Genomic DNA, 27,491 nt, shown 5'->3' with positions numbered 1-27,491 from the left:
ACGCTGGCAGTAAGATCGCCGGGCTGAATCAACATCAAATTGAAGGACAATTCGAAGTATAAAGGATACCAGATATCTGTGTTACAAAAACCACTCAAGAAACGGGTTTGCATTCCTGACCACACTTCAAATTACCTCGACGACGTCCTTTTCTTTGTCCTACCATTAATTTAAAGCAACATGGCTGCTGTTAGCTATCGAAACGGCATCGCTATCCTCCAGCTGATCGTGTTTCCCATCATTCTCGTTGCTGCCATCTTCATCTGGAAGAGGACAGGTTGGAGGCAAGGGAGCAAGATTTGGCGGTACGCCGTCACCCTTTCTCTCATCCGGATCGCTGGAAGTATATCCTCGCTGCTGGCAATCAGCAATGATTCCTACAACATCAAAGTCGCGGTGGCAGTGTGCCAAATGATTGGTATTGCACCTCTCTTACTAACTTTTATCGGACTGCTGAGACAAATGTGAGTTTTTCACTGCGAAAGTATTCATCGCGCCGATCAGAGACTAACGTGTGTCTTTATAGTGATGTGGATAGAAGAATGCCTCCGAGGCCCATGGCATTGCTGACTCTGGTCACCATCATCGCTCTCATTCTCGGTATCGCTGGAGTCAGCTCCTCCAACGGCAACGACGGAACTTACCACCCTGGCAAGCTCGCAAAAGTAGCCATGGGAATTTTCCTGGCTGTATTCGTCATCTTTGTTCTCCTCAGTCTTTGGCTTTTCTATGAGCTGAGCTTCTCTATGCGGAGATTCCAAAAGAAGTTGTTCCTGGCCATTGCTCTTTCTACTCCCTTGTTGGCGGTTCGCCTCGTCTACTCGGCGCTCAGCGATTACACAACGCTTAGTGCCTTTGCACTGGATGGAAATACCACGGTCTATCTGTGCATGGATGTATTGGAGGAAATCATTGCCATGGGAATGACCATGGCCTTGGGAATATCAGCCATTCTGGAAAGCGACTTCGTGAAGCTTACTCCAGTCCCCCAGCAAGATATCGAGCCGAAACCAATGGGCGTGTGAGTTTCGTTTTTCTGTTTGAAGGATGGGTCTTTTGGGCGTGAAGAGTGGCTTTGAGGATGAAATTGAAGAACGAAGAGAAAAAGAAAGCCGTCACGTTGTGTATAGGAGGAAGTTCGCTTCCATAATGATACTGAATTTGTTAAGACTGAAAAGGCCATTGTGTTGTAAGAAGCGAAACTAAGTCAATCGTCGAAGTATCACTAATATTTCGGTAACATAGTTCACATAAAGTGGCTAAGAGAAGTAATTCTGCGGTCCATTCCCCGATATTTCCCCGCTGATCAGATTCGGGGTAAATTACCCTGTATCAAACGGTTTAGTACTGTATCTGACCGTGTATTTGGACTCTCCATCTCTTCTATTCTCTTGTTTTCAAGAGTTGAACACCACGCAGTTTCGCTGGTTATTAAATGCTACATTCATCATCTCTTTCCGCATGAATAAACGACAAATTCTCGACCTCGGAGAAATAGGGGGGGGAATTGGACACTTCTCATGTGTTAGCTTAGCTGTATGATTTGCAGATCTTGGCGCAAAAGGGGTAGCGCACGGCTGAGTCTGAGCCTTCAGCTCTCAGCCCAGCGGGGTAGCCGCGTAGTTTGTACCTTAAAAAGAGTCAACAATGTCATAGCTTGTTTCTTCTTTCCAACCGCCAAGAGAACTTGCCAAGTGCTCATTTTTCATCTTATGCGTACTCCCTTCTCTTCTGAATCATAATTATGCCAGCGAGTGGACGACGTTCCAAAAATTGCGGCAACTGCCGATCTATCAAGCGAAGGGTAAGTGCCTGGGATCAATCTACTGTCGGATAGGACTCGCTCAATGCTGAGTACTGAGTATTTTTGTAAAGTGCGACCAGAAGTTTCCCCATTGTGGACAGTGCATTCGTGCGCACGAGGAATGTCAAGGGTATAGAGATGAATGGGAGCTGGTCTTCCGCGATCAAACCACCCACACAATTAAGCGCTCCAAAGACGCTCGGGCAAAGGCAGATGGCTTGGAAACATTGAAAAGATCGCCCCCATCCCGCACTCTGAGTCTCAGCTCGGACGAGGTGGGCGTCAACTATTTTCTATTTCATTTCGTCGTTGGTGGTCTTTCTCCCTCTCGAGGGTATCTGGACTATGTGCCGGCAGTGTTTAGCGCTGATGGTGAGAATCCGACCTTGATTGCCAGCATGGCAGCTGTGGGTCTTGCAGCCCTGGCAAACTCCACTCAACAGCCTGAATTGTCCCAGCGGGCCCGCACAAAATACTGGGAAGCGATAGACAAAGTGAACGCAGCGCTCAGTTCTCCTGTCGAATCTATCAAGGATAGTACGTTAATGTCAGTCATCTCTCTTGGCTTGTTCGAGCATGTGAGCAATTTTGAAACATGGTTCCAATATATAAAAGGGACCGTGGCGCTGGTGGTTTCACGTGGCAAGAGCCAATTCTCAAGTCCAGCCTCTATTCCCATGTTCAATCAAGTGCGTGCAGATATGTGCGCTGCCTGTGTTCATCGCCTTGAGCCATTTCCACGAGATATGCTTGAGTTGCAAGAAGAGGCAAGCAAGCAGGCCGACAACTCCAGTTGCCTTTGGCTACTAGGCGTGCTGGCCACGCGGACTGTCAATCTTCTGTCGGATGTTACGGTGACCAAAATCAAAGATGGTGCAACTTTAGCATACTTCCTGGAAGAATCTGCTATCCTTCAACGTGACTTTCAAGACGTTCTTGGTAATTTTAGGACGCAAGAACCGTATGCAACGATTGAAGATCACAGTGGAGACCCAGACCTCATTTACAATTCTCGATATGACCTCTACAGATCCGCGTGGGCTATAAGACTTTGGAACAATTCTCGTATCCTTCAAGTCATTATCTGCGAGATTGAATTCCACCTTTTGTCGAAAGCCCTCACTGCGGGTCTCCCACCGGCCCGCCAAAAGGAAATAGCGACAACCCTTGAAAAGACATGTCGAATCCTCAAAACTCTGGGTGACGATATTTTGGCCACAGTTCCGCAGTCCTTGGGAGCTGTGTTGTCCCCAGCGGAGTCTCCTACTTCTGCCGATTTGTCTTCCGATCCATCTGCCAACGGAAGTGCTTCGGGTGGGCATCTACTAATGTGGTGCTTATACACGGTTGGAAAATCCCCAGTCACAAGAGGCCGCACCCGAAAATGGGTCATGAAGCGTCTTAGGGACATTGCTCAAAAATCAGGTCTCCCAATAGCCCTGCAGTTTGTCAATGACATTGATGAGATAGACAAGGCGGCGAGCATTTTGGAGTCTGCCGATAATTGATGACTTGATATATGGTTTGTGTTGATAATCTCTATGACGGGAGGCAACTGCGTTCTCTATACTCTAATAAAGACAAACATCCATCAGCAACAGAAACATAGCACCCAATCTCAAGATTTCCGCATATTATAGTTGACCTCTCATGGAGGTGCCGATTATACCCTCGCCTGCTCAAGACTAATACTTAAGCAGCTATCTTGCGTACTATAAACGTAGAAATCGACTTTCACAAACTAAATGAAAACGGGATATATTAGTACAGATTTAACATACGTAACCATCTATACAGACAATCTATCTGTGTCTTTTACGCCTAATAGCTGAAGATGTACGCTCCATATGCAGGGATGGTTTTGAGTTGGCTTCTTCTTGTGTTTTTTTTGGCAGTGAGGATAAAAGAAAATAAGCGATAGAGAGACGCCTCACGAACTGAATATAATCTTGACCCAGTACCAAACAAGAATGATAGGCCGCTTATGCGGCCTTGTCTGTCATCTTGGTACTGTCTAGTAGTAAGTCTTTTTGGATGTCTTTTCGGATGTCTTTTCTCCCCAGTTCTCGAGTTTTCCAGGTAGACGACGGGAAAAGGATTGTTTGATTGTTGTGTGCAGATCACCTGGGCACCTTTCTATTTGTATGTATGTAACCTTTGCCAATAAATAAAAAAACATACAACAGTGAGGATTCGCTGGTGGTCACCCACCCAACTACTAACTCACCGGCGTGTGGCTTGAGTACGGCTGAGCGGACGGGAAGCCCTATTTTCCACACCCTATGGTCGTATGTATTTGGTATAGCACTGGAGGGGAATATATAATAACTGAGAACTATAGACTATAGCCGTAGATGGGATGGTAAGAAGGCTTATCACTATTGGGTCAGGTGACCTCTGCCCCCCTTGATGGTCATAGCGTCAGATAGATATATCAAGTGCTCTCATGTCAGTTTCTACTTTTCCTCCACCCTTGAGCCCACCTACCTTCTGCTCTCAGGTCTCGTTAAGCTTCATTTCCAAAAAAAGTCATTCATAGAGGTCCACCACAGGGCCTAAGATGAACATGCTATTGCTATACTCCGTACTCAACAAATAATAAAAAAAAAAAACATACAACAGTGAGGATTCGCTGGTGGTCACCCACCCAACTACTAACTCACCGGCGTGTGGCTTAAGTACGGCTGAGCGGACGGGAAGCCCTGTTTTCCACACCCTATGGTCGTATGTACTGGATTGTGTGGGAAAAAGAATCATAGAAGAAGAAAATAAATGCATCTAATGTATACACAATTTCAGCGTCATGTCTGCAAGACCTATCGCCTAGATACCACCTGTCCCGTCTTCGAACCGATCACAATATGCTGGGCCGTCAGCACATACGGGAACCCATTCTGCTTTGCCTTCCCCATCCACTGCAGCATATCCATCGTCGGCAGTGACGCCCATCTGGGATCAGCACCGATAGAAGAAGTGGAGCGCTGGATATCGAACCGTTGGGTGGGGTTATATACCACCCTCCTGAGTATGGGAGCATTGTTATCGATGTCTTCACGCCCGTTAAGAATGGCCTCCGATGCTGTCGCGATGAAGCCGGTCGTCTGACTGAGATCCATATGGCCGGACGTACCCTCGAGATCGGGCCGTGCACCGACACGCTGTGCACATTCGATAAAGTCTTGTTGGACGATGGAGTCGACTGTGTACGGCGTGTCTGCAGTTGCTGCGCTTGGACTGTGGATATGCACCGGCAAACCAAACTCCTGAGATACATTGTGAAGGAACTTTTCGGCTGCCCATTTGCTTGTCAAATAGCCATCGTGTGAATCCGCGAGATCCGCTTGGTCGGCGACAGCGCCGGAAGAAAAGAAGTGAAGCGGCAAGCGGCGCGGAAGACACAGACGGGCGATGTCACGGACGGAATAGAAGTTCACGGCTCTCAGTGCCTGGTAGTCATCCCAGAAGGATCGATTGGCAGCACAATGCACCACGATGTCGGCATTGTGAGTCAGATAGCTAAGCTCATCGGAGGTGAGCCCAAGATTGGGCTTGTCGAAAGCGCAGGAGATTGCCACGACTTTCTCAGATTCTGTGACTAGCTTGCTTTTGTCACGGACAAGGCAGATGATTCTGGACACACGGGTGCTTTCAAGAAGAGAGGAGAGGAGATGACGGCCGATATAACCAGTTGCGCCCGTCAAAAGGACCGTCATTCTGTCATTTGGGGCAGACGGCGTGGCACTCTGTGCGAGATCAGCCCATGATGCCGGCACAGATGTTTCAGCCTCCCAATCGACCACACTCGCATCCGTGTCCTCTAGAAGGCGGGCCATATCGCTCAATGTACTAGAGTTCATGAGATCAGCGAGTCGTGGAGAAAACGCAAAGGCTTCCTTGAGGCGGCGTTGAAGTTTGACAAGCAACAGCGAGTTTCCTCCAACATGGAAGAAGTCTGTCCCTGAGCTGATTACGGCACCATATGCTGGCAAGATCTCTTCCCATAATCCACAGAGTTTCTTTTCTTGGAAATTCATCAGACCTCGCTCAGAGGGACCCGAAGTCACGATATCCGGCAAAGGAATATTGTAAAGAGCCTTGCGATCAGTCTTTCCATGCACGTTCATCGGGACACTGTGAATGGGAATGAATAGCGAAGGTCGCATATAGCTGGGAAGGGGGAGTGCTGCTTTGATGGCTGTGAAAAGATTGTCACCGGACTTTTCACCATGCGATGAAAGGACAACATAAGCCACCAAAAATTTGTCAGCCTCTTCGCCATGGACAGCAACAACCGCCTGAGAGACTTTGCCGTTCGCGACCTCGATAATAGCATTTTCGATCTCCCCCAGCTCAATGCGAATGCCACGAAGCTTGATCTGATCGTCACCGTTGATCCGACCCTCATATATGAGAGTGCCGTCGTTGTTCAGGCGTCCACGGTCACCGGTCCGATATAATCTGTTCCATCCAAGCTTCTTGGAGCGTTCGTCCTGCAAGTAGCTAGGGACGGGGATAAACTTCTCGTTTGTGAGCTCTTCTTGGCCAAGGTAACCTGCCGCCACTCCGGGTCCGCCAACAACAATCTCCCCCGGGACACCGATCGGGAGAGGCTGCAGCGCTTCGTCTAGAATGTAGACAGAGTAGTTGGGAAGAAGCCTTCCAACCGGAATTGGTTGTTCAGTATCAGCGAGCCCGAAATTGACCTCGCCTTTGGTAAGTGCAATAGTGGCCTCTACAGGTCCATAGAAATCGAAGAGCTTGAGATTACTCGAGTTCAAATCCCGGAAGCGTCGAACAATTGACTTTGGCAAGGCTTCGCCACCGACAAGAGCCCATTTCCAGGAAGAGCACTGGGAGAGAATGTCCGCCCCTGCATCGAACCACATACCATATTCGGTTGGGGTGGCCAGGGTGTGGGTGACTCCTTCTTGCTTCATGATCTTGGTGATTTCATACGGGTCTCCGCGTTTCTCGTACGGGACCACAAAGAGGGTTCCCCCGTTGGCAAGGGCCGTGAAGATCTGATGCAAGGAAAAGTCAAAACTGAGGGCAATTTGTTGGAGGACTACCGCCGCGCCCACGCCCCAGGCTTTTTCGACAGCTTCGACATGCGTCGCGAAGCAAGAATGCGGTAGTACGATGCCCTTGGGAACACCCGTCGACCCGCTAGTGAACAGAATAGCCGCAGTGGACTCTGCCATGGCCCTGTTCGGTACTTTGGCATCGGGGTTCATGTCAATATCGGAGACATTGACGATAGCTGCCCTTGCCACCCGAAGATCCGGCACTCGAGCCTCTGTGAATTTATCGTGGAGGATAACCCGCGGGCTGGCAACTTCAACAGCACCCGCAAGCCGTTGCAGACCATTCTTCAGATCCAAGGGGACATACGCCGCCCCAACACGGAAGATGGCGAGTAGCGAACAGATCCAGTCAGCGCTTGGCTCTTGGAACACGGCAACACTATCGCCACCAGAGACATATTCAAGGAGGGTAGCAGCGATCGTGTTAACGCGGTCGGCCATGGCACTATAGGTGAGGGCATGTCCATGTCCATCCTTGATAGCTATGACATCAGGGTGTGCATCCACCATCTCATCAACGCGGTGTGCGACCGTCGATGGCCATTCAGGGTTCAGTTCCGGACCTATAGAGGAGGATTAGTCGTAATCTCCCTGATTTCGAAGTGTGACATACCCTTTCCCAACGCTAACGCATCATCAATATCCTTTCTAGACCACAGCAGAGGCGACGATAGATCGATACGATCGGCAGGACTTTGTGTGGCCTGTTCTAGGAGATTGGTGAAAGCACGAAGCAGCAAGTCCGCTGCTTCCTTGGAATAGAGACCCTCTTGCACTTTCAAAACAACGAGCGACTCTTCATCGACAGTATCAAGCACCTCCAGGTGCAAATCATACCCTGTAGCAGCATTATTCCACGAAAGCTCGGCATCGCAACCGACTAGCCGCGAGTTCTCGTGGTCGCCTAGCCGGTAGTCCATGAAGATTTGGAAGATTGGGGTGTGCATGGCGGAACGGTTGATCTCGAGCTCATTGACAAGAACATCGAATGGCACTCGCGAGTGCTGGAGAGCAGAGTACACCTTGCTCCGTGTGAGTTTGACGGCATGATCGAGTTTGGATGAGTCCGCCCGGTTGAACTTGAGCGGCAGTAGATTCACGAGGCAACCGATCGTGTTGATTGAATCTTTATCCACTCGGTTCGCGTCCGCAATTCCGACAAAGAATTGGTTGGTATAGGGAAGTAGGCGGAATACGAGCGCTTGAAGAATAGTCAGGTAGAAATGAAAATTCGTGCTCTGAAGCTTGCGGGCAATTTGCTTGACCTTGCGAGCTAACCCGGCTCCCAGCCGGGTCGACGCGCGATGGTGCCTAGAACAATGTCAGAAAATAATCAACCCGATTTCATTGTCAACTCACCGGTAGGTATCTAGAATCTTCCGCTTTGAGAGGTGCGAGAACGAGAACGGCTCAATCGCACCCGGATCCTCACGGACGATGTCACGGAAGAAATCGATGTCAGCCTGCAATAGCCCAGATTCGTAATCTTGTTTCTGTCTGGTAGCAAACTTTCGGTATTGCGAGGCATCGGGGATTCGAGGAACAGCTTTACCGTTATACAAACCGTCGAGCTCCGAGAAAAGAATGTGCATACTTTGTCCATCCAAGGCAATATGATGACATCCAAGGAGGAAGTAGTGGACGGTGTCGGAAAAAATAAGAAGCATTGCTCTGATAGACCCCCAGTCTTCCAGATCATATTCGTGATTTTGCAACCTCTCTAGTTCGTCGGCTGCCTCAGCATCGGAGTATATGCGCTTGGTCTCCAATTTAAGCAGAGGGTGAGAGATAATCTCCTGCATAGGTGTGCCAATATCCCCATCCAACCAGAGGAATCTAGTACGTAGACCTTCGTGTCGCTGAATCACTGTGTCCAAAGCTCGCTCAAAGGCCGTCACTCGCAGCGGGCCCACCAGACGTGCAGAAGTCGAAAAGTTGAAGGACGTTTTGCTCTTCAAGAAATGATGGAGGAACCAGAATCTGGCTTGCCCAAAGGACATGGGCTCTCTCGTGAGGCGGGAATGCTGAATGACCAAGTCCCGTTGCGATCGGGCCAGTTTATCTGTGGCCCCTAGTTCCTTGGATTTAAGGGGCTCATCTGGAGTCAGCAGCTCAATGGATGATGTCTCGCTTTCACTAGGTGTCAGCAGTGGTGAGTAGCTGGGTGTAGAGTCGCTAGGTGTTCCAGAAATGGTACTATTGAAGACGGGTTTGGCAGGTGTTGGTAACGATGGGCTTGGAGTGTCAGTGTAGCTTTTCGGGTCCTCTGCACAAGTGATAGATGTAGGTATCTTGGAAACGGCCAGTTGAAGAAGATCAGAAATAGAGCTGCCGTCAAGGATCTTCAGAACCGGAATATCGACCTCGATCTCTTTCAAAAACCACGAGCGAACCATTACAGCCACAAGTGAGTCCAGCCCCTGCTCCACAAGAGGCGTTGAAAGATCAATATCATCATCAGCTGAGATCTGGAGAACTTTTTTGAGATTCACCAGGAAGGAATCTGTTATGAAATCAGTCAAGCTGTCGGTAGTGTTCAATAATCAGTGACTTACCTTTGACAATATCATAGATTGCCTCTTCGCTTGTCACTCCCTGCAACTGTACCCTCACCTGCGCGGCGGACTTGCTACCGCTGACGCTGGATCCTTCTTCCGCGGTCAGGATGTAATGGGAGAATTTGATATCTCTGGTGTGAGTCTGGGGGATATCCAAGTCGGGCGACACATAATTAACACCTGATACAACCTCAGCCTCATCAAGGGAGTCGGCGCGACCGGAGAGAATAGCCTCTGCAAAAAGTGTGCAGAAGTCTTGCTCAGAAACATTGTTGTAGCCGAGTGTAGTGAAATACTCAAAGTCAAAGTTATCCTCTTGGGCGGCATATCCAATACCGTGAACAGCCGGGATGTCCATAGAGGAGCCAGGAACCCCCCTCTTCTTGCGCTGGTACATGAGAGAGGTCATGAACGTGTTCGCCGCCGAGTAGTTACCCTGTCCGCTGAAACCGATGGCTGTGGTGATGGAGGAAGTGACGATGAAGAATTCTAGGGGTGAGTCATAGAATAGTTCGTCCAAGAGTATGGTGCCTTGGACCTTTGGTCTGATCACTTTGAGGAATTGTTCATGGGTCATGTTTTCGAAAACGCTGTCTTGGAGGATCATGGCACCGTTGATGACGCCGCCAACGGCGGGCATGGTGCGGCTGATCTCTCGGTAGCAGGACCAAAGGGACCTTCGGCTTGTAATATCTCTGGGTTTTGTTAGTCGGTGAGGTAAAAGTTGGAGCAAATTTACTGACAACGGCAATGTTCTGACTGTCGCTCCCTGCTGCGCCATCCCCTCAATAAAATTCGGGCTGACCTTTGGAGACCGACTACTCAAGACAAAATACTTGGCTCCATGAGAAATCATCCATTGGCACAAGGACTGACCCAGCTCGCCAGCTAGACCAACGAAGAAGTATGTTCGATCCGGCCTGAAGATGATGCCAGAATCGATTGGCTGAACTTTGACCGGAACGGATTGAATTGACCAGTCAACCACGGTAAAAGGCTCAAACACAGAATGATCGGACACTCTGCTAAGCGGAATGGTGATAGTTCTTGCAGAATGCGTGGAAGTTTCAATTGTTTGCTGAAGAAGTTGACTGATCATGTCACAAAAACGGGGATGAGGATCAGTGATATCATTATTGAGAAGAGAGCTTCGTTTGATATGGACGCATTGAGATGGGAGACACTTATCAAGTAGTTCTGATAAATCATCTGCTCCAGCCCCCTGGGATAGATCAGCGTAGACGGCAACATCTGCAGGAAGGAGCTGCTTCAATTTATGCTGCGAAAGTCTGGGGTGGATATAGAAGCTGTCAGGGGTACCCGTGTTGCCCTGACTGGTAACAAAAACCGTTCTGACACTCAATTCTTTTGCCATGTGCAAAAGATAAGACTTGAAAGGCTCATCTGCCTCCCGTATCAGAAGAACTCCACCATCCGGCACAGAGCTCAGAACCTCCTTCGCCATGATATTGGCAGCCAAAGTTGTAAGGAGTGATGATGGGCTATGACCCATAGCATGGCCTGCAATTGGTACACACCACTTGGATGGTACAACTGCTGGGGACTGAGTGGAGCATGAAAGGGCGACAACTGTCTCAGACGAAGAAGTCACACCGTAGATGAGACGGAGGAAACCGGCGCTTCCAATTTTGAGAGACTGGAATGAGGAAAGAATGCTGCGAACTGTAATGGATTTCGACGATGGTGCATCGGAAATTAGCAGTGGCGAAACATCATTGACGTCGAATGTGACTCCATTCTGGATCATCTGTATGGTTGCCTGTCTAGGGTCGACCTCCTTGGTTATAGCGCGTCTCTGGGAGTTGTAACGCTGATTCTTGTCTGTGCTGGGCAAGAGCCTCGGAATGAGTGCGCGTCTGTCTTGCATAACAACCTCCGGCTCTGAGGACCAGAGAAGGGGTTCTTTCCTAGACTGCCATTGCCTCAGAAGATGGTGTCTAAGCAGAGCTTCAGACAGCATGTTGGCCGTTGTGTCCTCAACGGCTTCAATGTCAAGTAGTTGAAGGTTGATTTTCGGATTTTCGGTCTTGACTGTCCGCCCGATGCCCACAAGCATCATGGAATATGGTTCATCTGCTCTGCAGCCACGAGAAACCAACACCAAGGTTCCCGCCACGTCGAACATTTTCTGTAAGCTGGTAAACTTCTGCGGCGTCAATGTCTTCATAAATGGTTCATCGAGATCAGTTAGACAGAGAATGCTGGCCCCATTAGGTACCGCGGAGCCAAAGATTGCCAACTCTTCAACAGTCTCAAACAGCATGACCTCAGCAAATATAGAGGATAGATTAGTCACAACATCTTCCACAATACCGAAGACTGGTAGCGTCGTGCCGCCGATGATGACCAGAGTGCCCAAATTATCCTCGGTCGACAATGAAAGAGGGTCTCGAAGGAGAGCAACTCGATCATCAATGGCCTGGGAAACAAAGACCGCGACGGGAAGAGATACACTGAGATCGGGTGTCATAGTATCAATGCCCGAGAAGCCTGTTTGCCGGAGTACAGAGTCCCACTGAGGCAGCGTCAAGCAAGGACCCCACGGTCGTCCAGTCTCCGCAGCCACCCACCAACCTGGGAGAGTTCCCACGGTCATACCGCTGAAGAGAAGGTCACAATTTGTCACCTCTAAGGTAATCAAGTAACCACCGGGTTTCAATAGTCGGCGGACATTTGTCATGGATCGCTCCATGTCGGCCGAGACATGAAGAACATTTGCAGCAATAACCACATCGTACTGGCCTTCAGTGAATCCCTGATCGCTTGGCGGGAACTCAGTGTTGAACGTCTTGAAGATCATACGGTTGGCATAGTCCTTGAAGCGCTCCTCAGCTTCAGGGAAGAAACCACTAGACACGTCAGTGAAAGTATACGTTCCAAAGGCTGAGCCGACTTCGGGCAAAATTGTCTTGGTGGATGCGCCCGTTCCGGCTCCTACAGAAAGTCAGCTTGTGCGCTGAAAGCTAATGTAATATGAAGCATCAAGACTGACCGATCTCGAAAATATGCATTCCCGGATAGCGATGCGCAATTTGGGCGACGATGCGACTCAGCCAGCGGTTGTTTGGCCCGGCTGCCAGACCATTTTCGTAAACCGCGAGCATCAGCCCATCCTGGTTCATATACTCTAGCATGCTAGTGCCACTGCGGACGACTTCAACAAGGTGGTCGCCGACCACCTCAACAAATCGGATATCTTTGCGGCCCTCATACCTAATGCAAGACAATCAATAATCTATTCGAGATTGCGCAGAAGAAGAATTGGGGTGAAATAAAAGTCATGAACTTACTTGCTCAACACTTCAGTGATGTCTTTTCTCTCATCATTAAGACATTCAACGGGGACCTTGGGATGTTCACCCCGAGAGACCATGCCAATCATGCGCTCACACCACCGCAGATAGTATCTGAAATGGGGCAGAATCTGATCACACTCTTCTGGGGTAATAGTCTGGGCCACATTTCGGATATACCAGAAAGCGACACGATCAATGTCCTTGTAAACCTGCGCTTCGTAGGGTGAAATCGTCTCGCCCATTGCCGCAAGTTGCCCATCAGGAACAGCAGGTCTCATCTTGAAACTTGAAAAGAGTGGCAGATCGTCTTTAGGAGAGCCCGGTGAGAATGGAACAAGGGATGCACCTTCAATCTGGATGCATGAGTTCTTGCCATCTGCGGTGTACAAGTGAATATCGGCAGTCAGGCTTCCTTGGGTATTAGTGCGAATGAATGTTTCGTATTTGAAGGAGCGTTCTTTGCCTAGGGCAAGAGGGGAGAAGTGAGGGTTGAAAACTAGCGACTCAAACCGAGTGGGAACATGAAGGGACCAGATCTGACCATCACCAGGAAAGGACCATGCCGCGAAAGCGGTTTGTAGAGCAGTATCAAGGACTCCCGGATGAAATGTGAGATTATCCTCCCATGAGAGGCCAGACTGGTCCTCGATCAGACCGATAGCATATCCAGGCTTGCGGTGAATCTGCGACACGCCTTGGAAGGGCTCGGAGTAATCATAGCCAATCTTAGTGAGGTACCGGTAAAACTCAGTTGGGTCAACATTGACCAGATTGAAAGGGTTGGACTCGTAACTTGCAAGTGTCCCTGGACTAGAGCTACCCAAATCTGCAATGACCTTGCCTTTCGCATTCAGGACTGCATTTCCATCGGCATTGGAAATTGAGTAACAAGCGAACTGGGCGGTGATGGCTTTCTCGGTTATCTCGACCACGCTTGCATTAAAGACGACCTCGATACTGGCTGCATCATCGCCGAAAGCAATTGCGCGACCTATTTCCAGATCGTAAATCTTGATGCAAGTAATATGATTCTGAATAGTGAGCTGCTTCGTCGCTTCAATGGCCATAGAGACGTAACCCGTGGCTGGGAAAACCACTTGACCCTGCAGACGATGCCCACTGAGCCAAGAGATCTCGCTCGGGCGAAGGATATTTCTCCATTGAATCTCATGGGCAGTGTTCGCTTCGGAACATTGCGTCCCGAGCAGTGGGTTTGGAGGGGTTCGACGAAATTTGTGGTGATTAGACACGCGGGACCCAGTCCAGTATTCACGCTGATGGTCGAAGGGATATGACGGCAAGTTGGTGAGGACTTCCCTGTTTCCTTTGAACCCAGATAGAAGCTTGTCGACAGTGTCAAACTGAATGCTGCCGGACCCAAGATGCATCCAGATGAAACCGAGGTTTGCGGATAGTTCGTGAACATCGTTTTTGGCTCGGGATAGCAGACCTGTGTAGGGGGCTTCACATCCAAACTCCTCAAGCGTCGATGTTACCGGACCCTTGAGTGCCGGGTGCGGACCGATTTCAATGGTCATGTCGAATGGCCCAGCCTCCAAAACAGCCTGAGCCACTGCGCCAGAGAATAATACCGTGTTGCACATGTTATCAACCCAGTAGCTTTCAGTGAGAATTTCCTTGGCCATTCTCTGTCCCTCGGTAACACTAGAAAGCCATACAGGCCCTGTCCGGTCTTCTGGCTGTATTCCGCACGACTTCATGGACTCCAAGTAAGGCTCTGCACAGGGTAGCATGTGCGCCGAGTGATAGGCGGTGTCAACCTTCAGCTTCCTCGCAAACCTCTGCTCGGCTTTGAGTACCTCAAGGAGCTCATCAATAGTGCCTTCGTCACCTGAAATTGTAATACTGGAGCTAGAATTCACTGCCGCGACCTGAATGCGGCCTTTGAAGCGTGAGTCGGCGCACATGTCCAGGGCTTCTACATGCGAAGCGCCAACAGCCATCATGGCACCCTTCTCGCCGTTCGGTGATGATGCATGTTTTGCGTGCAGGCCACGGTAGTATGCGATCCTAACGGCATCCTCGGCCGACAGGAGACCCGCAGCGTACGCAGCTCCGATCTCACCGGATGAGTGGCCCACGACAGCTTTGAATGTAACGCCCGCAGCGTGGAGGATATCAACCAATACCACCTGAATAGCAAGGCACAGGGGCTGCGATACTGCCGCTTCTGTCACCCGGGAAGTCTCGCTACCAGCAAGCAGCTGCTCCTTGATCGTCCAGGTCGGGCGGTCCTCTGCAGGTAAGGTTTGAAGAATTGAGTCGAGCCAGGCAATTTTCTGTTGGGCGAAAATTGAGGTCTCGATGAGACACGCTCCCATCCGTGGCCACTGCGCTCCCTGCCCGGTGAACACGCCAAGAATAGCTGGGTTAATGATCTGAGAGCGGCGAACGCTGAGCTCCGACTCATTTGGGGCGGCATCCGCCATGGTCTTCAACTGCTTGGGTAGCCCTTCCTTGCTACGGACTGGAACGTAAGTTCGAAAGGGTAGTGTCGATCGGCGCATGCTGAGCGTACTGGCCAGATCATGGAGATCTAACGTAGGGTTGGCGGACAGGTAGACTGAATACGTGGCGAGCATATTCCGAAGGCTCTTTTCGGAAGCTGCAGAAAAAACCAGTGGAGTGATATTTGCGACCGAACGAAGCTTCAATGTTCTTTCGGAATCTTGCTCGAGACTCTCGATGATGGCGTGGGCATTGGTTCCACCAAAACCTACAAGAGTTAGCAAGTAACATGATATCGAGAGAAATCGCCTCACCAAAACTATTGATACTGGCCCGTTTGACTTGACCGGGAGCCAGCTTCGGCCAAGGCATGGGCTCTGTTGGGATCTTCAGATTCGTATAAAACGGCGCGACTTTGTCGCTCAATTCGCTAAAGTGAAGATTAGGCGGTACGATTCCATGCTTCATAGCCAGCGAGGACCCAATCAAAGAGGCCAGACCAGCAGAGCCTTCAGTGTGCCCAATCACAGTCTTGATTGACCCCACAAAGAGCTCTGTGTGGTCCTTCGAGTCATTGGGAAATAGAGCTGCCGAGACAGCCTCCGCTTCTTGAGGGTCACCGGCCTGGGTGCCAGTTCCGTGGGCATGGAAGAATTGAGGGCGATCGTGAGGTTCATTGATGTCCAGCCCCGCTCGGCGGTACGTGTCGCGGATTAACGCCGTTTGCGCGGTGTTACTCGGCATGGTGAGTCCGGTAGTGCGACCATCCTGATTCACTCCAGTCTCACGAATGATGCACTCTATGTGGTCTCCATCGGCCAGAGCTCGGCTCAAGGTCTTTAAGACTACAGCGGCGACTCCCTCGCCACGAGCATAGCCATCGGCAGCCCGATCCCACATCGCGCACCGTCCATTCGGCGACAACATTCGCAGGTTCGTCTCGGTTACGTACATGGCTTGAGAGATCAGTGGCAACTCGGTCAATTCGGGAGTCTGTACTCACTAGGACTTAGAATCAAGTTGGTTCCAGCGGCTATGGCCAAGGAAGATTCACCACTACGCAAGGTCTGCACGGCGTGGTGCACGGCAACAAGACTCGACGAGCATGCCGTATCGATGGTCATCGAAGGGCCATGCCAGTCAAAGACATACGAGATCCGGTTGGACACAATACTTCGAGCTAAGCCGGTAGCCGTATAGGTTGGCAAGGTCTCGACATCGCTCGCCACCATGGTGGACCAATCATCGCACATCATACCAACGTAGACAGCCGTAGACGAGCCGCGGAGGTTCTCCATGGGCAGACCCGCGGTGCACAGGGAGTCATACACAGTCTCTAGGAGTAGACGTTGCTGCGGATCAACAGCATCGCTCTCCATCGGTTGTATATTGAAGAACGGCGCATCGAACTGAGCGATGTTCTCCTCAAGAAAGTAGGACTTGGTAGCGTTCGTGGTGCCATGGTGAGTTGCCTCGGGGTGGTAGAAATTATCAACATTGAAGCGCTCCAGAGGAACCTTTTTGGCAATGTCGTGAGGGTTTCTCAATAGCCCCCAGAGTTTGCTGGGGCTATCGCACCCGCCGGGAAAGCGACAGGCGGTTCCGATGATGGCAATTGGTTCAGGCATAGGGGGCAGGTCTTTCAATTAATCCGTGTTGAAGAAAGGGAGGAGCTCTGAGAATACAAGATGATTGTTGACGTATTTGATTGACATCGAGGAAGTTTGTTCATTATATACGCAGGTTTCATTGTCTTCGTGGTATACTGATCGTCTCATCGAGGCTTGGACAGATCAGCACTAAGGTGATATTCCACCGAAAAATTCCGAATACAACAACACGCCGAACTCCAAACTCTATCCTGCCGTAATCCGTTTCAAAATACTATGTTCTTGTCAGTGAGATGTGGCGGGGAGCATTGTAGTCGTAACACACCTTTTACCATTGCCATGCGAGATTCGGATCCATCATGAGGGTTGAGCCTGGGAACATCTGATTGGACCCCATGAAAGGGAACCCATAATAAAGGTTCTCTTCCAGACCGTTTCCATTGAAACCTCCAGCGGGGAAGGGTATCGGTAGGGCTGAGCTATCGTAAGCAAGGACTGGCTAGAGAAACAAAGACGGCCGACTGACCTGAATTCAGGGAGAAATTATTGTTCATAGCCTGGCCCTCAGCGCCCATATTGGAATCACCCGAGTGTATGCCCAGGACAATGCTGAGAGTGTCTGCTGCTGTCTTTGCTTCCACCGATGAATTCCTTGACCGTATCCAGATACCATGTGCGCTTGTTAGCGCTGCCATGATTTGGTTTAAGTCGTGGCCATCGGTCAAAGCATTCGGGCTACCATTGCTCTGTCGCGCGAGAAAGCACAGTAGCATCGTGGCTGTCAGAAACTCATGCTTTATGAAGGAGGAAGCCCGCCATCGCATCATATAAAGCTGACCATCAGGGTTGGTTTCCTCGTCGAGTATTCGCTGAATCTCCAAAATACCCAAGGCTGCCTCTATGCAAGAGGTACGCGAGTAGGAGTATGATACTGGGTCATTGGAAGATGCGGATGGGTCTGGGGTTAAATACTTGCAGTGTAGCATGATCTGACCCTTGTGGAACATCAGTCTGAGGAAGAGCCGATGCATAATCACTTGCGGGGGATCGGTCACCGCCGCGGCCATGCCCTTCATGCGGAGGTAGGCAGGGACTGTCGCCTCCGCGTCACGCAGAATGCGATCTAGTCGCATCACCTCATCGTAGGCCACCGGCCGCACCGACGCGGTGAAATCCACAATCGAACCCAAGGCGGCAAAGATACGCCACCGAGCGACCAGGTGCGAAACCGTAGTGATTTCCGTCTCTGGCCTGGACGGGGGAAGCTCGGTGCAATCCTCATGGAAGTCCGAGTCATTCAGATTACGGGGCTCTACGGTATCACATTGCCAGTCCTTGATCATGCGTGGCATGCCCATCTGGGTGGATATCAGGATATCTCCCTGCACGATAGTGGCCCAGGCCCGCCGTCGCATCTCTCCTGTGAATGGAGAGATTCCTGGCAAGTGCGATGGATCCCGGTGGTAACCCATGCGCAGAGCTATATTGACCGAGATTCCCGAGAGGATCCAGATGTCCCGGTCGGCATCCTTTCGGATGGAATACTCGATAGTCAGGTAGTGATATAGGGTTTCAAATATGTAACGCCCAGATTTTGTGTACTCGCCCAAAATGAGACATTGTACTATCTTTTCGCGGTACGTATCCACCAACGGATTGCGGACTCCTGGGGATGAGCTGGAGTCTGCCGCACTTGAAGCCAGCACTGCGAGACATATCATAGAGAAAAGGAGACCCAGCCACATGATCGAGGTCTGAGCTTGATTCTCCCAGAACCGTTCATACTACATTATTGTCGTTAGAACCACATTCTACTCACGCTATTTGGCAAACTCTTTCGCATACCTCGCGTGAAAACTGACCACTGTGTAGACAGGCTGAATAGTATAATGCCTGTATTAGTCATTGTTCGCATATCGGATGGCAGGGGCTTACATGGCGCCAAGTCCAATCGATTAAAGTACTGGGAAATGTAGCGATCAACAGCGGGTCTATCGGGCAGGGCTGCCAAGATATCTTCTTTACTCGCTGATTTACATCCATACAGCAGAAAGGTATGCAGCATGGCAGGCTTCTCGGTGTTCCCATAATCTTCTTGTTCAAGCTGCTCCTTGATGTCGGCGATCCCATCCAGGATGGCGGCCCAGTGGGTTCCTCCGACATACTGGGCGTCCGAAGAGCTAAACCATACACTTCCGCCATCGGACTGAGCTGGAGAGTCTGCAGTATTAATGGCCAGTCCCGGCGAGTCTTCTTGGGGGCCATCTTGTGGAGCTGATGCGACTGGATGCTGGTCCGGTCGATCTTGGCCATCGGTGGTCTTCTGCATCAGCGAAACGACAATCTGCTCTAGCTGACCCAAACGGTCCTGGACGGTTGCTTGGGGGCGAGCCCTGTGGGCCCCATGTGGTCTAGGCGATTGTGGAGCTTGATTATTGGGATAGGCACACGATAGTGCCAATCCACGAGCGGTGCATGTCAAACAAGGCTGGTTGCGGTCGCATCGGAGCCTATCGGAGAATTCTGTCAGATTTGATTCGGAAAGTCGGAGATGTTTGGCACTCACTTCCTCCGACGACATAAATTACAAGAGAGCTGGGGTTTGCTCCGACGATTAATGGAAGCCGGTTGGGGGTTGGGTTCGTCTGCGGGCGGAGGATCCATTGTGGCTGTCGCGGATATGCAGGTGCACGTTTTCCAGCTATGCGACCGTATGAATATATGTGATATGCTGGGCCAGACCACTCCTCTGCACACAGGTCGTTTAGACTAAACGAGGCGGCGCCTGGTCAAGGTTCTCCATCACACGTGTGGGGGAATGGGTGGGGTATGTTTTCGCCGTAGAGGATTGTATCGCCACATAGAGACTAAGGAAGAAATTCAGAGCCAATAGATAAAAAGATCAGGAGCTGTGAGCATGCATCAATACGAGAATGATGGCAGATGGAGGGGTACTCGGATTGTCCGATGGTGATTGACAAGGAACGAAAGGGAAGCCGTAAACATTCGCCCGAGGTCCGCTATGGCCTAACCATATCGGGTAAGGCGCGGGTAATATGCGGAGGATCAACAGCTCCCGAGGATTCTGACCAATCGGACGAACTTGTCATATCCATGGATGTGCCTCCAAGGGCCGTGCATTCCTCCGTCTTGCTCTCCTTCCCTTGGATTCCTCCATATACGACTCTCTATCTCCGTCTATTCCTCCGCTCCGTTACTCGTTCCACCACCATCCAATAGTTTGCCTCTCGCTGAGAATACCCAATTTGAGTAGTCATGGAATCTCCGAGCCCTGGTCCTGGCTTCAAGCCAGCTCGGCCTTTACAACACGGAGGAAACGACATGTAACCAACGCCCATGGACTTGAATCCCCGAGAAAATCTTCCATCCATCTCCGTTTGCAATTATTGGGAGCGTTCTCTATTATTATATAGGCGCAAAGCTTGTCCTAAACGACAAATTCCCTTTGGTCCCACTACCGAGTACACTCTGTAGGATGAACCTCTCTAGTAATGATGAGACCGAGCGGACTCGGATTGATGTCGAGCTGAAGGCAGACGAGGAGGCTGCCAAGCTGCCGTCGCATAAACTGCAGGACGATGTGGTCGACTGGGACGGCCCAGATGACCCTAAAAACCCCCTCAACTGGCCTGCCACCAAGGGCTTTGGTCATGTCGTGATTGTGGCCATCTTGTCCATGGTCGTGTAAGTCGTTTCCTGGGTGAGACAAAAACAACCGACCATGCTAATTAAGTTACTAGCAACATCGCCTCAACCATGGTCGCTCCGGCAATGGAGGGCGTCGCCAGGGACCTGGAGATCACCAATATGACATTGGCAACCTTCGCCGTCAGTATTTATCTGCTAGGGTTTGCATTGGGTCCCCTCGTCATCTCCTCGCTCTCTGAGATGTACGGGCGCCTTGTCGTCTATCACATTTCCAATACTCTCTTCGTCATTTTTGTTGTCGCCTGCGCCGTGAGTCAAACTCCCGCTCAATTTCTGGTCTTCCGGTTTCTATCTGGCTGCGCGGGAGCGGCGCCACTTTCCCTGGGCGGTGGAACGATCGCCGATGTCATCCCGATCGAGAAACGCGGTGCGGCAGCAGCCTTGTTTGGTCTGGGCCCGCTTCTGGGACCGGTATGTAACTTGCATCTACTATGTAGTCGAAATATACTAACTGACCTAGGTTCTAGGACCGGTGATTGGGGGCTTCGTTGCCGAAGGGAAGGATTGGCGGTGGACCTTCTGGGTGGTCGCGATCCTCGTAAGCGGTCTTGTTCTGATCTAGTATTTAGCATTCTAACACTATGACAGGGAGGAGCAGCGGGTATCGGAACGCTCATCTTCATGCGCGAAACACATCCTAACACCCTATTGGAACGGAAGGCCGCATACTTGCGACGCACAACCGGGAACCTTCACCTCCGATCAAAACTCGATCGCGGTCTTACAAAGCAGCAGATCATTGTCGCTGCACTCGTACGCCCCACCAAACTCTTGATCTTTTCGCCGATCGTGCTTGTCATGTCCATCTACGTGGCTCTCATATTCGGACTTCTATATCTCCTTTTTGCCACCTTTAGCATGGTCTTTGAAGGTCAGTACGGATTCAGCGCCGGCATTTCTGGTCTGGCCTACCTCGGCCTAGGTATTGGCGAACTCGTGGGGCTAGTTACATTTGGCATACTAAGCGACCGGATCTTGAAGAGCAAAATGGCAGTAGACAATGTTCAGGAACCTAAGCCCGAGTACCGGCTGGTCCTGATGATGTGGTTCCCGCCAGTCATTGGTCCTGGGTTGTTCATTTACGGCTGGACGGCATATCACCAGGTGCATTGGATGGCTCCGATATTTGGAACGTTCATCGTTGGGTTTGGAGCCTTCTTCGTGATCATGCCCTCCCAGCTGTATCTGGTCGATCTATTCGGGTCAGAAGCGGCGGCATCTGCGCTAGGGGCCAACATTCTCCTTCGCTCAATGTTCGGGGCCTTCTTGCCGCTTGCCGGGTCGCATATGTATTCGGCACTCAACTACGGGTGGGGTAATACGCTGCTAGGGTTTCTGGCGCTGGCATTTGCGCCAGTGCCGATTCTGTTTTACCGTTACGGAGAATGGCTCCGGAGTCGGACGACAGTCACGCTGTGAATATTGTGCAAGATATTTAAAGATAATGCTATGATACGCCAATCTGTTGGCAATACGATTGGTTGTTTTGTCCTCGTAACAAGATGAAAGAAGAAATTATTCAAGACGCGAAGTAACCATGAAGGGCTGGGGCCAAGCAGGGGATGCCGTTGCGCCTTCTTCCGCTGACCCGCTCATGCCACTATGGCGCACGGCATAACAACGGCAATGATCCCTGGGCGTGCGTTTCACCTGCCAGCCTTATTGGCCCGAATAGTATGCGCCCAGATGGCTAAACCCACGTGGCCAGAGGTATCTCGCGAGAAGGATACCGATCGGGTTAAAGGCATTCACTTCGTCAGAGTGATTCGGTATCTGCTGACTTCTGAACCCTCTCGGAGAGCCGACGGCACCCGTCCCGATATCCATATCACCGAAGTAGAAGTCTGCATAAGTGTCAAACCTATCGGAGCGATATCGCTGCCATTTTCTTGTTCCGTTCGAGCGCACAGCTGGAGGATATTCTTCCCCTTGCGACATTCATACATCAGAAACGTTGTCGCTTACATGCTGAACTGTTCAAGACATGCTCAACAGCCTATATACACAGCGAGAGAGACCCGCAGACGCGGCTTGGACCAAACCACTGCAAGCGACCTGACGTGTGATCCCGCCTGCAGCCAAATTAGCCCCACTCAGAAGGATCACAGCAGCGCCTTGGCGATTCTTGTAAATAGATTGGCTATGGAATCGATATTCATAGCGCCATGCAGGGGCGTTCTGTCCAGCGCTACACAGCTGAATGCCATGGTCCGTTCTTATTTTGGGTTCCAGGCTGTCCTCCACTTCGAATCCAAACATATATACAAGAACCGGATCTGACCCACCGACACGGAAAATCTTAAGATTTCAATCAATGCCAATTTTAGCCAAGTCGTCAGATCACGCACTGCTATCACATCTTGACGACGATCAGAACAGCCAAGCATTGGTATCGTGAGCTTGACCAGCCTTATTAGCCTTACCAGCCCTACGATCAATATGTCAGCCTCCGCCAAACCCACACAGTCGTACCGCACATCGTGCGATCGATGTCGATTACAGAAACTGCGGTGCGTGCCATCGTCTGACGGTGAATGGCTTAACACGTGCCAACGGTGCTCGCGCGCTCGGGTGCCATGCGTTTTCAGTCGGCGGGCTCGCAGTGGGCGGCAGCCCAAGAAGCTCGACAGGACGGAAGAGATTCCTTCCACATACTCATCAGAATCAAACGCATCGACGCCACCATTGAAGTCTCCCGGCTTTCTTGCATCGCAGGACGATCCTTTACCATCGATCTCCCGTGTCGATCCCATCGCCGACCCGCACAACCTGGCCGATCCATCGCTGGACCCGATTCTGGCGGATATGTTATTCCACACCCCGGGAGACCAGATAGTCATGCCAATTTGTATGCCATTCCCTGTCCGAAAGACAGAATGGTGGTGCTCTCCCGAGTCGCCGAGCCCAGAGCTCGATCTTACAAAATCAAGCAACTCGTTAGACCAGACATACTATAACCAAGCCGACACAAATCACATAAGAGAAATACTCAACATACCAAACACGGACAGCACCATGCCCGACAACCCGAACTCCCAAGTCCGAATACCATCCACCCAAGTCCAAGGCCTCTCTTTGATCCCTGTCGCAATGACAAACTACACAAGCGACCTGCAACGGTACCGCAGAGCAAACATCGACAGAAAGCACAGCAGTAGCAGCATCTACGACTACCCGATTGGCGGAGCAACCTATCTCGCGCAATGGCTACGAGAAATCGTATCCCGACAGAAATGGATGCGGACCGGGCTTCCCAGTTTCAACCCCGGTAGCCATGACTTTGTGGACACACCCACCCTCTTAATGATGTTGTCATGCTACATGTCGCTATTGAACATCTATGACATAGTGTTCCACGACCTGCGTCAGCTATTTACCATACTTCCAGACTCGACATCGTCAACATCATCCCGAGCTGGGCTACGGTGGGACCTGCGACTGGGTGATCTACCTCTAACGAATGACGGGTGCGTGCGGATTCTCAATGCCGTGCAGATATTACTGGATGCGTTGGATGCGATTGAGAAGGATCTCGGTATGTGACTTGTATTCTTGCCACATACTCGTGACTGACAAGATTATAGAACATATTCAAAGCTCCAACGATAGCATTATAGAGTCCATGTTTGGAAGGAATGTCGGCACTGGCATGGTAATGGAAGCGGGGCTAAGTGGAGGACTACGTGCGAAGGCTGAAGAGCTGCAAGGGCTTTTAAAGCAAATTCTGAATTTGTAGGGTGAAAGTATCTCTAATTATAAGAAACTTGGAATAATTGCACTGTGTGTACGGCATATTATAGCTTGGTGCGGACCGGATGAAGTGCTTGTCATCATTGTCGACCGAACACTCATGTTTGTGAGGTTGATCCTAATATCCCTAACCAAGCTTCTCGTTGATCTGCGGAAAATAGAAGTTCCGTGGTAATTGCCAAAACATGGAAGCCACGTGGTATGACGTCGACAGATCTTGCTTTTTATTCGGTCCCCTCCGCATTGTCGACCAATCATAGCGGACATCCCGTCACTAGGCTTGCGACAAGCCTTGCTTGGTCTTTGAATGCGCCAATGAAGTCAATTATGCATATGATGTCTGTCCCCACTGTCTCTCCTTTCTACCTAGAATTCTTTTCTACCTGGAATTCTAGCTGCTTCCCATCCTCCGTATTCCAGCTGCGAGGTCGTGATCAAACGGCAGAGTACACGAGGTTCCCTTGTATCAAGCACGCACGAAATGAACGAACCTGGTTTCGATGACGCCATTGCCGACGAAGCAGTGGCTCTCGACCGCACCGCCAGCTCTCCAAATCAGAAGATAGACGAAATCAATAAGTTGTCGCAACATGATACCGAGTACCAGCAAGCTGCGCGTTGGTGGCTCGCAAGTACGGCATACCCTCTAGTAGCTGTATGCAGAAACCTACTATGTCATCCTTTACTTTGGAAGTCCACATTCTCATTATTCTTTTCAGGGCACTTTCGGGCCGATGGCTAGCGCTTTCAATATCTGTTCTTTATCACAACCATGGCGAATGGACCTCACCAGCAGCGGTGGGACAGATATCCCGGATCCAAAATGGTAATTAATATGATCAGACATACCCTGAATGATTCTCCCGGTAACCTCATATGCGGTTGCAGGGTCACCGCTATCAACGCAATATCACTTGTCTTTGCACTTGTCGCCAACCTAGCCCTCTCGCTTACCATGGCCCGACGCATCCGTTTCGAAATCGCCCAGCCAATCATCGTCGTAGGGTGGTACATCTCATCGGCGTTCTTGATCGCAATCTTAATTCCCTTCGGCGTGAACATGTACAAGCCCGAGAACAACGGTCGAATCTACTCGCAGAGTTATTACTATGGCACATTCGCAGCAGGGTTATATTTCATCATCGCGTCATTAATGGCAGTGACTGGATATGGTGCCTACCGTGGCTACTCTAGCCGAAAATTCAATCTGACTACGAGCCAACGAACACTCATGCTGCAAACTATCATTTTCTGCTTCTATCTTCTGGGCGGTGCAGCCGTCTACTCTAAGGTCGAGGGATGGCGCTTCCTAGACGCAGTATATTTTGCAGACTATACATTGCTCACCATCGGCGTGGGTAATTTCTCGCCAAGTACGCATCTCGGCCGGGGTTTGCTTTTCCCATATGCAATCGGAGGAATCATTATCCTTGGTCTTATCATATCCTCCATCCGTACGCTTATGTTGGAAAATGGCAAGCAAAAGATTGGCAACATGTTGACAGCACAAACGCGCAAATACCTACTCAGAGAAGCCTTCTCGGACCGTTCTGGTGCTAAGGGTATTATCCCCTCGCTCGGGAAGAAGAGTGCCAAAGCGGAAGGCCGCAGCGAGCGGGAGCAGCGCAAACGAGAGTTTATAGCCATGCGTCAGGTATGTAAGCTGGCAAACGTCCAACACAAATGGCTCTCGCTCTTGCTTTCTTTTTTGCTTTGGATGACGATATGGCTGATCGGAGGTGTCGTTTTCTGGCGCTCGGAGTCGAACGCAAAATGGTCGTACTTTGAGGCTCTATACTTTGCATATACAAGTCTTCTGACAGTTGGTTATGGAGATTTGTATCCGATCAGTAGTTTGGGTAAATCCTTCTTCGTTTTTTGGTCCCTGCTTGCCGTTCCTACGATTACTATTCTCATCTCCAATATTGGCGATACCGTCATCCGATTTATTCGTGACGTTACGCTATTCATTGGCGAGCTCACTATTCTACCGGGTGACCACTCCTTCGTGGACAGGCTTAAGACACTGACTCACATCTCCTGGGTCAGATGGTGGATGGAGGAAACGACGGGCGAAAAAGAAGGTGCACAACAGCACGCACAATTCAGCCAAAATCAAGATCCCAATAAAGAGAACGGCAACGACTTCGACTTCAAGAACAACAAGGAAGAAAAGCAAGCCGAAAACATCCACCAGTACATCTACCTACTCTTCCGAGAGCTACGCAAAATTATTGAGTACGCCAGCAACACTCCATCCCGGAAATTCGATTATCTAGAATGGGAATATTATATGAGCCTGATTGAAGGAGATAATAAACCCAAGGTTCTTGGAGATGAAGCCAATGATGGACAGGCGCAAGCAGCACGGGAATGGAGTTGGACTGATCAGGAGAATCCTTTGCTTGCCGAAACGAGTGAGGTTCAGTGGCTGCTTGGGCGGTTGACTGAGGTACTTGATCGGGAATTAAGGAGGGCAAGTCAGGTTCATCATGTATCCGAGAGAGCAAAGGGGGATGGAGCAGAGGATTAGATCAGTTGTCGAGAAAAATGATGTTGCCAAGCTGGGGCATTCTCGCTGGGGTCACAGGCACAGCCGTCCAAGGCTCTCGGTCTAGTAACGCTTTAAATTTGGTTGTGACTTTAATGATGCAATAAAGAATGTGCACCCTATATCGCTCAGTACTCGTAGCATTCACCCTTCATTCTTCATAATCCAGGCTATCAACTCGTCTTGTTATAGTAAGGCAATACGTTCTTACTGATTGGATTTTGCCCTAGCTGGGCGAAATTAAGCATTTGAACTAGATTATTGGTGAAATCAGTTCTCGTTTTTCTTGGTTAAAGTGTGCATGAAGCAACATTTGTTAATATTCAACAGTTGAGGCGATTCTGCAATCTAGTCGTACTTACCCAACAGGGCTTGCAATATATATTGGGGATTGAACCACCAACGAAGCGGCTTGCTTATATGGTTGACCCTTTGCAAACGTTGTAAGCTTCGAACTTCTCGCTGAGAAATCTAGCAAACATACAAACAGCAATAAGCAAGCAAACATACAAATCGTAGGCATAGCGGCCAGGAAGGCGGTGAACAGTTCTAGTAGGCGGTCAGTTTATGCCTGAGATATGGCGCAGGCGGGGTCGAATTAACAAAAAGGGGGGTTGGT

At 50.3% G+C, this 27,491-nt stretch overlaps 7 protein-coding genes across 7 annotated transcripts; 5 read left to right on the top strand and 2 right to left on the bottom strand.

The window, feature by feature from the left end:
- Positions 1–180: 180 nt before the first annotated feature.
- On the top strand, positions 181–1,025 carry LCP9604111_4742 (uncharacterized protein; the record flags this gene model as incomplete). The annotated part of the gene is made up of 2 exons (XM_039072475.1): positions 181–464; positions 527–1,025. 2 exons carry the CDS (start codon positions 181–183, stop codon positions 1,023–1,025), a joined length of 783 nt encoding a protein of 260 aa, XP_038929232.1.
- A 719-nt stretch (positions 1,026–1,744) lies between these two features.
- Positions 1,745–3,312, top strand: LCP9604111_4741 (Zn(II)2Cys6 transcription factor domain-containing protein; the record flags this gene model as incomplete). Its single annotated transcript, XM_039072474.1, has 3 exons — positions 1,745–1,804; positions 1,876–2,341; positions 2,420–3,312. 3 exons carry the CDS (start codon positions 1,745–1,747, stop codon positions 3,310–3,312), a joined length of 1,419 nt encoding a protein of 472 aa, XP_038929231.1.
- Positions 3,313–4,620: 1,308 nt separating this feature from the next.
- LCP9604111_4740 (uncharacterized protein) lies at positions 4,621–16,860 on the bottom strand (the record flags this gene model as incomplete). Its single annotated transcript, XM_039072473.1, has 9 exons — positions 4,621–7,451; positions 7,502–8,199; positions 8,248–9,391; positions 9,444–10,141; positions 10,190–12,401; positions 12,460–12,680; positions 12,758–15,500; positions 15,547–16,188; positions 16,236–16,860. 9 exons carry the CDS (start codon positions 16,858–16,860, stop codon positions 4,621–4,623), a joined length of 11,814 nt encoding a protein of 3,937 aa, XP_038929230.1.
- Positions 16,861–17,108: 248 nt separating this feature from the next.
- LCP9604111_4739 (transcriptional regulator family TF) lies at positions 17,109–19,506 on the bottom strand (the record flags this gene model as incomplete). The annotated part of the gene is made up of 7 exons (XM_039072471.1): positions 17,109–17,116; positions 17,168–17,224; positions 17,275–17,316; positions 17,369–18,626; positions 18,688–18,719; positions 18,778–19,352; positions 19,409–19,506. 7 exons carry the CDS (start codon positions 19,504–19,506, stop codon positions 17,109–17,111), a joined length of 2,070 nt encoding a protein of 689 aa, XP_038929229.1.
- Positions 19,507–20,338: 832 nt separating this feature from the next.
- LCP9604111_4738 (MFS transporter) lies at positions 20,339–21,990 on the top strand (the record flags this gene model as incomplete). Its single annotated transcript, XM_039072470.1, has 4 exons — positions 20,339–20,547; positions 20,604–20,982; positions 21,032–21,109; positions 21,160–21,990. The coding sequence occupies 4 exons, from the start codon at positions 20,339–20,341 to the stop codon at positions 21,988–21,990; spliced, it is 1,497 nt and encodes a 498-aa protein (XP_038929228.1).
- A 1,020-nt stretch (positions 21,991–23,010) lies between these two features.
- Positions 23,011–24,307, top strand: LCP9604111_4737 (Zn(II)2Cys6 transcription factor domain-containing protein; the record flags this gene model as incomplete). The annotated part of the gene is made up of 2 exons (XM_039072469.1): positions 23,011–24,106; positions 24,156–24,307. 2 exons carry the CDS (start codon positions 23,011–23,013, stop codon positions 24,305–24,307), a joined length of 1,248 nt encoding a protein of 415 aa, XP_038929227.1.
- Positions 24,308–24,802: 495 nt separating this feature from the next.
- On the top strand, positions 24,803–26,854 carry LCP9604111_4736 (potassium channel family protein; the record flags this gene model as incomplete). The annotated part of the gene is made up of 3 exons (XM_039072468.1): positions 24,803–24,976; positions 25,041–25,147; positions 25,210–26,854. 3 exons carry the CDS (start codon positions 24,803–24,805, stop codon positions 26,852–26,854), a joined length of 1,926 nt encoding a protein of 641 aa, XP_038929226.1.
- Between the last annotated feature and the right edge of the window lie 637 nt (positions 26,855–27,491).

This window comes from Penicillium roqueforti (assembly GCF_015533775.1).
Source record: "Penicillium roqueforti strain LCP96 04111 chromosome Unknown scaffold_10, whole genome shotgun sequence".
Lineage (NCBI taxonomy): Eukaryota > Fungi > Ascomycota > Eurotiomycetes > Eurotiales > Aspergillaceae > Penicillium > Penicillium roqueforti.
Note: the sequence above shows the minus strand (reverse complement) of the source record. Positions and strands in the feature narration are given on the sequence as shown.